The sequence below is a fragment of the Papio anubis genome, chromosome 14 (genome assembly GCF_008728515.1).
Source record: "Papio anubis isolate 15944 chromosome 14, Panubis1.0, whole genome shotgun sequence".
In the NCBI taxonomy this organism is placed as follows: Eukaryota; Metazoa; Chordata; class Mammalia; order Primates; family Cercopithecidae; genus Papio; species Papio anubis.
In genome coordinates, this window is record NC_044989.1 from 104,548,256 (window position 1) to 104,560,632 (window position 12,377).

A 12,377-nucleotide genomic window follows, 5' to 3' on the forward strand; every position below is an offset into this window, starting at 1 on the left:
AAAGTATCTTGTGGAGGGACACGCGGAGGCTGCGGGCCCTCGTGCATCGTCAGGGGACGACAGCACTGTTGCGTGCCAGGGCCCTGACTCGGAAGCAGCAACAGGCCCGAGGATAAATTCTCTAATTCCCCCTCCAGAACTTCTCCTCCAGGTTCACAATGGGCAAGACACAGCAGCAGGGTGCTCTGCAAGGATTTCCCTCTACTCCTGGGCCTTGAAGCTGGAATTAGGATCGTGGCAAAAGGATGAGCCAGACACGGCACAGCTTTTATGAGTTTGTGACCAGATGAGAACACATTAGTCTGGCTCATCCGAGGCAGGAGAACAGGGTCTGAAGTCAAGGAACTTAAGGTCAATTCGTGCTGACTTTCTAAGGCTGAATCAAGGGAAGCACCAAGGTCTGGGGGGCAGGGAATCTGGGGCCCATTCATGATAATTTCCTAAAGTTAAATCAAAGGGAAAACATCTGGGTCTGGGGCAGGGAACCTAAGACCAATCACCACGAACTTCCTAAAGCTAAACCAAAAGGAAAAACCCCATCTCCTGATGCTGGGTAGCAAAGGATCAGTCTCCCTGAAACCCTCCCCTTCCACCCCAGCTCAGAGGGAAAGGGAGTGTGCCTTGGATTGCCCAGAGGCCAAGCAGGGGCCATCCCTTCATCTGCACAGGGGCCAATTCACCTCAGCCTTTAATTAGCCACAGATCAAATCCTTCATCCAGAAAAGCGGTAGTCCATAGGGACCTCAAAAGGAGTATTTAAAACCCAGAAATCTTTGTAACGGCGCCCTTGTGTCTCTTGTGGCCCATTCCCACTCTGTGGGGTGCCTTCTCACTTTAATAAATCCCTGCTTTCGCTGCTTCATTCCTGTGTTCCATTCCTCTGTTACTTTATTTGTGCATATTGTTTAATTCTTTGTTCAAAACACCAAGGACCTGGACAACTCATACTCACAGCCTTTCTTCCGGTAACACATGTGTGGAATGCACATTTAGGGTAACTGTGCATTACGACATCACCGTCTGACATCAGCTGATTACAGTGCCAAGGAAAATGCTACCTCTGCCCTTGTTATTATGTAATAGAATGGAATGGAATGGAGTGGAGTGGCATGGCATGGCATGGAATAGTATAGAATAGAATTTTTTGCAGTTAAAAGTGTCCACAGTACTGGCAGCTACAGCAATGCCCTTTCCCCAACCTCTATTGTCTTATAAAGGGACAAGGACCTCAAGGTGCAATGCAAACAAGCCTGTGCAGCCCTGAGCTACATAACAAGGAGTTGGCAGGTCAGCATCACGAGCAAAGAAACCGCCAGGCGACGGGTCCCAGAACAGGGACCGTGGTTCTTCCTGCCCAAACACACCCTCCCTGCAGGAGCCCGTGTAGGTTCAGCAAAGGGCCAAACAGTGGCCTTGGCGTTCTCGATTATCCAGAACTCTGTGGATGGTGAAAAGGGGCCAGAACACATCAGGGACTGGGTACCTGGAGCAGTGGGCAGGGCATGGCGCCCCCCACAGGCATGATGAAGGAGGTGGACACGACCTTGGTGTCTCCATACCTGAAGCCCACCAGTGCTTGGGTGGGGCTCACACACTTCTTCACAACCCCTGCAAGGAATCAAAGAAAACATAAAATGTAAAGACAAATAACATCCCTTCCCATAGGCTTGTGCCATCTTTCCGGCCACACTGAGTTATAACACTTTGCCTGTTTAAATCAGTGTGCCCCTGTGATTTCTCCAGCAGATAATGTTGGGTACCACAGGATGCCTACTGGGTTGACCAACTCAAAATGGTGATGCACATGCCTGGTCTGGGCACCCGCTGAGATGAGAACTGGCGAGAATGGACGAGATCTGTTCATCCTGCACCATCAGCCTCCGTCCTGACAGGAACATGCATCCTGGAAATAAAGATCCTCTTCCCGAACACCTCTTACCACCTGATATTTTCATTTACTTTAGCCCTATTTTCTTCCATAACACTTAAAGATAGAAAATACATGTTGTTAATTAAATTGTGAAAGTATAAAGGAAATATAAACTCCTATCCAAATCGGCTCTTCATCTGACTAGACTGAACATAATCAGCTTCCCCAAAATGTGCAGCTGAAAGGAACAAAGAAAAAAGAAGTAAGGCTGGACGTGGTGGCTCACGCCTGTAATCCCAGAACCTTGGGAGGTTGAGGCAGGTGGATCACCTGAGGTCAGGAGTTCGAGACCAGCCTGGCCAACATGGTGAAACCCCATCTCTACTAAAAATACAAAAATTAGCTGGGCATGGTGGCATATGCCTGTAATCCCAGCTACTCGGGAGGCCGAGGCAGGAGAATCACTTGAACCTGGGAGGCGGAGGTTGCAGTGAGCTGAGATTTCATCATTGCACTCCAGCCTGGGCAACAAGAGCGAAATTATGTCTCGAAAAAAAAAAAAAAAAAAAAAAAAGAAAGAAAGAAAAGAAAAGAAAAGAAAAAAGACATAAGAAGTTTCTTTTTTAGTTATACTGAAGGAGTGCATGATAGATACATAAGGTTGGTGTAAAAGTAGTTGTGGTTTTTGCCATTAAAATAAATGACCGAAACCACAATTACTTTTGCACCAGCCTAATATATATACATATATATACACACACATACATATATTATTTAATTATAGAATAATTTTGTTATACCTTTCAATATAATTATTAGAATAGATTATCATTCTAGGAAAAGAAAATACCTGTGTTAAGATGCACATTTTTTGTCATTTATCTGACTTGAAATTTAGCTTCCCATTAAAAAGGGATTCTGAACATTAAGGGGGAGATGATGACGTTGGACACCTCCCCTGGCAGTATCAGCTGCTCACGGGCCCTGATGGAGACAGAAATGAGCGTGGGCATCCTGGGTTCCCCAGCACGTGCTGCAGCGGCTCCCCGGTCCCGGCTCACCTGCCTGCTGAGCAAAGCCCTGTGTCCTCTCATGGGGCAAAGAGACAGCTGCTGATTTTCATCTTGATCCATGTGTCTTGTTTTAAATGGCCAAAGGAATGAATTTTTTTTGCAAAATATGCACACTCAGGCCAGCTTACCATTGTGTGTTTTCTGATCGGACTGAAATGTTTAATTTGGGTTTTGAAATATTTACACATTATTCACACATTTTCTACCATAAACTGGCTTTACCCTTTTAATCAGAAAAATAAATACTACCTTTTAGAAATAATTTCTATTCTGGAAACAAGAGCCGCTCCTGATTGAGAATCAGGGAACTTGTCTCCTGCCACGCACTGTGTGCCCCACATTCCTCCCACGGCCCCGGGGAAGGGTCTGGGCTGCCACCACAGCCACATTGGCCCATGTGACTCTCTTCAAACCCTCAGCCTTTGGGACTTAGCAGTATCCAGTATCAAAACTGCTAGGCAGCTTTTCAGTTGTTTGCCTAAATTGAGAAGTTGTGACAGAGACTGTGTAGCCAACGAAGCCTAAACCATTGATCACTGACTTTCTTCTTTGGACCTAAACTTTTTGGACCGTTATGATGACTTCTTTTTAGTTCCTTTAATTCAGCTTCCTTCTCTGTAAAATCTCTGTACATGTGAGTCTTTGTTCATCTCCAGAAATGAGCACAGTTTCTTATGGTCTGTCTTCAATCTGGCCTCGCGGGCCCTGCACTCTGGGCAGCTGGAGGGCCCAGGACTGGCCTGTCCCACTACTGCTAAGCCTCTGTACCTGCTCCTTCTCCATCTAATTAAGGGATTGCTACCATTTCTTGTGTCCTGATTCAAGATCAGCTCCAATTTTTGGCTTGCCTTACCCTGTAGTTTCTCTCTGTCTTCAGCCTTGAGAGGTGAGGCTGTGTCTCCCAGCTCTGAAATCTCTTGGACCTGCTTGAGGACTGGGCTCTGGAGGCTGGCCAAGCTGAAGAGCCTCCACTGCCTCCCCTCTTTCTCTGGGTGGAGGCTGGCGGAGCCCAAGAGCCTCCACTGGGGATGAGTTGGCTCCCTGCCTCAGTCGGGGTTGTCCTATATTCAGCTGGAGAAAGGGCCTGTGTTCCTACAGAGGCCTTCAGCAAAAATGCTGCGGGTGCTCAGGGCTCAGAGAATTGATGTCACAGTGTGAGTAAACAGTGGAAGTCAGTTTGTGTGGTGAAAGATGCATGAATGGTTCTGAACCTTTGCTCCAAACAGATTTTCTCAGGCTGGAGACTGGATTTTCTTTTTTTTTTTAAACCTTTGGCTCTAAGAACCTTCTGATATATAAAGCCCGGCTTGAACTCCACCTCTTCAAAAAGGCTTCGCTCTGCTCCAGCCACAGCGTCCCTCCAGCGGCCCACTCCTGGGCAGTGTCATCCTTCACCGTCCTTGTGTCCGCTCCTCCTTCCAGTCTTGGAGGTTTCCTTTCTACCCGCCGTGCGGACTGTTGCTGCTTTGACTTGCTGTGAGAAGTTCTCAGCTGCGGTGAAATGGAAAGCAGCTCCCCGTCCCCGGGAGAGGAGGCCGTGTTTATCCCTCCTCCTAGGAGGAGCTCTCACAGGGGACGCAGAAAAACTCTTTCCGCGGAATCAACAAAGGGCTGTACATCATCACATTTAATCTACACAGCCACTTACGAACGGTTTCATTGTTTTAAATCCCGTTGGAGAAGACAGGGACACTGAGGTGCAGGGAAACAAAGTGACTGCAGTCGGGTGGCCAGCAGAGGCAAGAGGCAGAATTCAAATACGTGAAAACACAGGATTTTTTGACCTGAGCTCATTACACTTGAGAAAGCGTTCCGTTTTGTCCCCTTTCCTTCATGATAACTTGTCCTTATGGCATAGTGCAGAAATCACCGGGGATTTCCCGAAGTAAAATGCTGCTTCTCACAGAACCACAGGAAGGATGACCCAATTTCCACAGATAATGATTTCAAACAAGGGTTGAAAATGTGTCTTCCTCCTTGTCTTTCGGCATCCAGATAAGCCAGGCTATCGCTCTGTAAAACACAGTCATTTCCTCAACTGGATCACCCACACTGACCCCTGGAATAACGCTGGCCACAGGGAAATCCCCACCGCAACCCCAACGACGGTGGCAACAGCCCGCCCGGCCAGCTCTGCTTCTGTGTGGACCTGGCTTCATGTAGCGGACACCGCAATCCAGTGACTCCAATCTTGCCTTCTGCTGAGGTGCATTTTAAAGTGAGCTGTTTTTTACTAAAAATGTTTAGGAGGTTTTGAACAATAGTTATCAGAAAAGGAGCCACCAAGGACGTCATGCCTGTGCTCTGCAAAATTCTTTTTGGCCTTCTTTTTTTTTTTTTTTTTTTCGTGAGGGAAAATAGTGCCTCACAGTGAACGGATGATCTAAATTAACATCACCAGTGAGGGCAGGTGAGCATCACGTGCCTCTAGACTGGATGACCCAGGGGGCCATGACATACTTAGGCAGTATCCTGGCAGGGAATGATAACCTGAATCTAATCTAACCCAAATTGAGGGACATTCTATAAAATAACTGGCCTTACGCTTAAATAATGTCACTATCATGAAAGATAATAGAAAAGGCTAAAGAATGGTTCTAGATCAAAGAAGGCTAGAGACATGTCCACTAAATACAATACATGATTCTGGCCTGAGACCTGTCCTGGAGAAAATAAGTGTGATAAAGGTCATTACTGGGACAATTAACAAAATCAAAATATACAGATTAAATAAAAGTACTATAATAATGTTACAGTTTTTGAATTTTCTAACTTTATTGTGGTTATATTAAGAGATTATTCTTACTCTTAATACACACTGATGTGTTAAGGGATAAAGTAACATGATAAATGTTGCCTAATTTCTAAGAGTTCAGAAAAAATAAGATGTGTGTATGTATGTGTGAAGACAGAGAATAAAATAATATATGTGATAAAATATGACCAAATGTTAAAAATTGGCAAATCTGGGTAAAGAGTATACTGGGGTTCTCTGTGTTATTCTTGTGACTTTTCTGAATGTTTGAATTTTTAATAAAAAATAACCATGAAAGTAAAGTTATTCCCAATTAAGGAAAAGATCAGGTGACTGGGGAGATAGGGCACAAAAACTAGGCTCATGGAGATAACCCAGGCTGAGTCAAAGTTAGTTTACTACTTAGACACTAAGCAAAATTACCGATTATATGACTGAATTCAAATATTTCCTTCAAGTTCATTTATTGAAGTTTAATTACACTGCAAATTAAAAATTCCTGCTTAGTCAGATCCCATGCGGCTGTTGGGAGTATAGTATGTACTTTCTGCCTCTAACTGCACATTAAAAAAATTTCTGTTGTGGCCTCAGGCATTGCACATGGTCATGGTATTAGCCCTGTCTCCTCTACTCCCCCTGGTAGGTCTTTAGAATTTTCTCATCACACAAGCATGGTGCTGGGTAGAAATTTAAGCCATTCTACATTTCTCTGGGGCCTTAGCCAGCAAAGTGACACCAAGCCCCTAACCCAACCATTTAGAATCCAGTACGTTTTAGGATTTTAGCATTTTCTATTCTCTTTTTTTTTTTTTTTTGGAGACAGAGTCTCACTCTGTTGCCCAGGCTAGAGTGTAGTGGCAAGATCTCAGCTCACTGCAACCTCCATCTCCTGGGTTCAAGTGATCTCCTGCCTCAGCCTCCCGAATAGCTGGGATTACAGGTGCCCACCACCACATCCGGCTAATTCTGTATTTTCAGTAGAAATGGGGCTTCACCATGTTGGTCAGGCTGGTCTCGAACTCTCGACCTCAGGTGATCTGCCCGCCTTGGCCTCCCAAAGTGCTGAGATTACAGGCATGAGCCACCACACCTGGCCTCACTTTTAGCATTTTCATTCGACTACCAGTTTAACCATAAAACCCTTTCCAAGGCTCAAATTCAGAAAATCAAAATTTCTCAAGCAGGGGTAGCCTTCTACAATCACCTCTTAGAAAATCTGCACCCCAGAGAAATGAAAGATTCCCAGCCCTTGTTGTAAAGAAGGGTATCACGCCTTAGCCTACCTGCTCATCCCAAGTGCTGGGATCCACATTTACTCTCATTCAGGCAACTCCCAAGCACATTTATCACATTCAAATAACCTGTCCCGTTGTCAGTTGTACATATGTGCCTGCTGGAAACCAAAAATCCTACTGAAGTATTTTTTTCCCACCTAAAGTATTATTCAATTAAATTTAAATAATAATTATTCTTTTAACTGTTGATAGATAGATCATGCCTATGAAAGGCCAGCTACGTATCTGCAATGTAATCTTTTTTTTTTTTGAGACAGAGTCTCACTTGGTCGCCTAGGCTGGAGTGCAGTGGCGTGATCTCACTGCAACCTCTGCCTCCCAGGTTCAAGCGATTCTCCTGGCTCAGTCTCCCGAGTAGCTGGGATTACAGGTGCCCGGCTAATTTTTTTTTTTTTTTTAAGTAGAGATGAGGTTTCACCACATTGGCCAGGCTGGTCTTGAACTCCTGACCTCAAGTGATCCTCCAGCCTCAGCCTCCCAAAGTGCTGGGATTACAGGTGTGACCCACCACACCAACCCTGCAACGTAATCATTTTGCCTGACAGAGCTTCCTTGAGGTTTTCTCCCAGTTCCCTTTTCCCTACAGACCCTTCCCATGATTTCATTCATGACTTTTGTGGTTGTGTCTCCCAAATCTCTATCTCCAGACTCTAGACCCACATCTCCAATTGCTTCTCTGACATCTTCCTCTGGGCATCTTGCAGGCACCTGCAATTCGTCATGTCGCAGACACATCTCACTGTCTTTCTGTCCACACCACCACCTCCTGTAGGTACCACTATCTATCTACTGCCCCAAGCCAGGGGCCAGAGAGACACCCTAACCCCTTGGCATCCAATCTTCACACAGCAGTGGGAGCCAGCTTTCGAAAACTTCAAATGTGATTGTGTTTCTCACTGCTTTAAATGTGGCTCTCATTGCCCTGAGGCTAAAGTGCAAATCCTCAATATGACCCTTTATGCATAGCCCTCTGCTTACCTCTCTGAAGAGGTTTACTATTTCCACCCTTCCTTCTCATTTTAAGTTCCAGCCAGAATCAATTTTATTTCTCCAGATATAGATGTTTTTCTTCGTTTCTAAGTCTTCACACATATTATTGTCACCATCCACGAAACTCTCTTCATACCTCCACCCCCTGCTGAATTGCAACTGGCTGATTCCTTCAGGGACCACTCCCCCAGGAAGTCTGGGGCAAACCTCTGAGGCCCAGCTATCCCGGTCTCATGGCCCTTCCTCCAACACACACGTGCACTCCACTCTGAGGCCTGGGCACCGCTGTTGTTCCTGCTTAGAACTCTCTTCCCCAGATAATCTCATGGCTTGCCCCACCTCTTTTAAGTCCTTATTCATATGTCACCTTCCCCAGGAGCTCTTCATTAACCACCAGATATAGAATCACAACCCTCACCCCGACATTCTCAACCCCATTTGTGGCTTGATTTTTCTCTATGGCACTGTATCTGACATATCACATATTTTATCTGTTTATTTCATTGCTTGTCTGTCTCCTTTAAGATGTAATCTCCAAAAAGCAAGAATGTTCATCTGTTTGCTCATACTATTAGACCAGTACTTTCAAAATATTACATACATGCAATGCAGTAGATGGGTAATAAAAATTTATTTACTAAAAAATGAGAAATTAAAATAAGTGCATTTTTTTTCTGGCTACTTTTTTGGGGGACCAAATATGCTCATTTCATAAGCTGGCCAGAGATATTTCACTTCTCTTCTCTGTGAAAAGTGGACTAGCTCAGGCCAGCTCGTGAAATGTCAGTGTTCTAGCAAAAGCACAGGTTGAAACTTCTTTTCCCCAATATCAAATTATTTAACAAAAGCTTCACAAAATTAAAAAAAAAAAAAACCTACCTGGAAAATAAAAGCCATTTTCATCACATCTTGCAATAACCTTCTGTCCTTTGAGGGGATCGGGTCTTTTTGATTTGGTTTTCTTTGTTGGATTTCCTTGCAATTTCTGTTGCTGAAAAAGACAAAACAGGAATAATTGATGAGAAAAACTGAATGCAGATGGTGAAAATGATAGATACTGGTTAGCCTAGTGATATGGTTTGGCTCTGTGTCCCCACCCAAATCTCATGTTGAATTGTAAGTTCCAATGTTGGAGGTGGAGCCTGGTGGGAGGTGGTTGGATCATGGGGGTGGTTTAACACCATTCCCCTAGTGCTGTTCTTGTGATAAAGTTATGAAAAGATCTGGTTGTTTGAAAGTGTGTGGCCCCTCCCCTTTCACTCTCTCTCTCATGCTGGCCATGTGAAGATGTGCTGGCTTCCCCTTTGCCTTCTGCCATGATTGTAAGTTTCCTATGGCGTCCCCAGTTGTGCCTCCTGTACAGCCTATGAACAGAGTCAATTCAACCTCTTTTCTTCATAAATTACCCAGTCTCCGGTAGTTCTTTATAGCAATGTAGAAGCAGACTAATATACCTGAAATTTTCTACTGAGAACCACATTACAGAAGAATTACAGAATATTCCTTTACTATATACTCCCTTTGGAGCCCTTTCTGCTTTATGTTAATTAAATGTTACTATTTTGGCAAGGGCAATATCTGCCCTCCACAACTTTTATACTTTAGCTCAAGGTACAAGGAGAACTGGATGAGTAATTGAAGAAAAGGGAAATAAAAATTATATATACAACTAGAATTCCTGAGAGCAAAGACTACACCAGCACCATGACCAGAAGTGCTGCCTTCCTAGAACAGTGAAAGGTAAAGGGGCCCTTCAACAGAAGAGTCCACTAACAACTTTGAGAGAGACAAGCACTGAAACATAGTGCTTTACAGAAATTCAACATCCCAGCCTACCTCTTCAGGACAAAGGAGAACCTTTATGATCGCTGACTTGCAAAGAGGAAAGAAGTCCGTGGGCTGAGATTGGCTAATAAACGAATTATCCTCATTCCTTCTATCTCCTGGTTGATGCAACAGTGGATGATAGAAGTCAGTGGGTCAGAGCTTTCAAAGTTCTGAGAGAAAATAACTTTCAATCTAGAATTCTAAACCCAGGCAAACTATCAATCAAATGGAGAAACAAAGACATTTCTAGTCATATCCCTAGGTAGAAACTTTCCATTCCCATACATCCTACATTAGGAAGTTACTTGAAAATGCGCTTTTCCAGTAAGAATGACATGTCTGCACAAGTCACAGACAGCAGCAGGTCTCCCAGGAAAAAAAAGGACTTAGAAATCTTGGAAATATATGCATACATATATACAAGCATGCATATATATATCTAACATATGCAAGAATAATGATTCAAACAAGTAACATAATTTTAAATACTGAGGGAGAAAACGTAAAGAAATCCTTTTGCTTGACGCTATTAACATTCTTCAATTGGCCAGTGTATCACATAGGACCTTAAGGAAGGCATATACTCCTGAACTGTGACTTGTCCCAGTATTGAACAATATTTATCCAATCAGAATAGTACAAATATTTTTTTGTGCTCTTTTAAATGAAAAATTTTAAACATGTACTGTGAACCTTTGGAAGGAGTACAGCATTGACAACATGATGGTTTAAGTGTAGCTCTTTTTTTTTTTTTTTTTTTTTGAGACAGAGTGTTGCTCTATCCGCCCAGGCTGGAGTGCAGTGGTGCGAGCTCGGCTCACTGCAAGCTCCGCCTCCTGGGTTCAGGCCATTCTCCTGCCTCAGCCTCCCGAGTAGCTGGGACTACAGGCGCCTGCCACCATGACCGGCTAATTTTTTGTATTTTTAGTAGAGACGGGGTTTCACCATGTTAACCAGGATGGTCTCGATCTCCTGACCTCGTGATCCGCCCGCCTCGGCCTCCCAAAGTGCTGGGATTACAGGCGTGAGCCACCATGCCCGGCCTAAGTGTAGCTCTTGAAAGGTTGGAATGAAAGGGGAAAGAAAAAGCATAGATATTACCACCATGTGAACTCAGGAATTGAAGAAGTTATGCAACTTGATAGATCAAGAAGTAGAGGCTTATGTATATTAAATAAAATGTTACAAACACAGCCAATAGAATAAAAGATAATGTAAATATCCAATATTAGGAGTGGGAGACAAAGAGGGAACGGATGAGAGTAAAATTATAATTTTTTTCATGTAGTGGAATAAAGTTTAAATATCACAAATCATAAAATAGAGAACTATATGAAACATGTACTTTGATAAAAATTAATAGTTAATCTGGAAATCTCACAGAGGAAAGAGAGGGAGAAGAGAATGCCTTTGTTTTCTATATGAATGAATCAAAGTCCTGGACTACCCCTAAGGTACACAGGTGCAGAAAACACTCAAAGCAGCACAGCAAAGGCTTTGAGAACTGAACTACAGTGTAAACCATTGCCCAAGTCCCAGATTACCAGTATAAACCTTGAGGGATGCATGCAGACTTAAGCTGTGAATAGCACAGCCTTCTAAAACTGAACTGACATGGAAACCACTGCCCACAGACGGGAAGGCAGAGCTTGCGGTCTAAACCTAACCAAGTCTGATGGAAAAAAATTAAATCTCCTTCAGAGAATTTAAACAGGATCCAGAATCTTAAAACATAATATTTAAAATATTCAAAATGTCCATTATACAATTAAAAAATTCAACAAACAAAAAAGCAAGCAAATATGACCAATTCTCAAGGTAAAAGGCAATCAATAGAGTCCCAAATTGGGAAGACTCAGATATTGGAATGATCAGATAAAGACCTTAAATTAGCAATTAGAACCATAGTCTATGAGATAAAGGGTAAATACTCTTGAAATAAATGGGAAGGTAGCTTTTTGTTTCAGCAGAGAAATGGAAACTATTAAATAAAAATGGAAATTTTTGAAGTGAAATATATAATATCTGGAAGGACTCAGTAGCAGAAATGATAGAATTGATGTAACAGAAGAAAGAGACAGTGTACTCTAAGACAAAACAATAGAATGTATCCAATTTGAAGAATGCAGAGGAAAAGGATCTTTAAAAATGAACAAGGTCCTTTTCCTGCTACAGATAATTTCTTCAAAGACCAGCTCAGTTATAACCTTTCTGGAATGATGTCACCCCCAGGAAATTTCAGAAAAAGAAAGGAAAAGATTGTTTTGTTATTTCCAAATGGCACTGCATGAATCAAAGTTGGAGTGAATGTCATGGCTATGTCTACTACATGCAGAAACTATTAACATCATTTTGACTTGTAAAGTCCAACTCTAAAGTTCCATTTTTTTATGCTTGATGACTGTTAATAGAAATATCCAATCCCCATTCATCTCTCCCTCCAAAATCCCCCGTAGTCTTTATTCCATCATCCAGAATAGTCGTTATTTTTAATTGCCAATCAATTTGAGGACAAATGTTCTTGTAAAATATATTAAAATGAATTACTAGAAAAATGATATAACATA

At 42.9% G+C, this 12,377-nt stretch overlaps 1 protein-coding gene across 6 annotated transcripts in view; it reads right to left on the reverse strand.

The window, feature by feature from the left end:
- The window catches only part of VWA3B (von Willebrand factor A domain containing 3B), a 236,803-nt gene that overhangs the window by 14,339 nt on the left and 210,087 nt on the right, over nt 1–12,377 (reverse strand). For all 6 annotated transcript variants that reach the window (XR_002516781.2, XM_021925079.2, XM_021925080.2 and 3 more), the window contains 2 exons: nt 8,863–8,974; nt 1,484–1,608 (listed from right to left, as the gene is read on the reverse strand). Coding sequence is in view for 5 of the 6 variants with exons in the window: in XM_021925079.2 (XP_021780771.2) it covers nt 1,484–1,608; nt 8,863–8,974 (237 nt within the window). In the remaining variant the exon portion in view is untranslated. The remainder of the gene's footprint in view (nt 1–1,483; nt 1,609–8,862; nt 8,975–12,377) is intronic.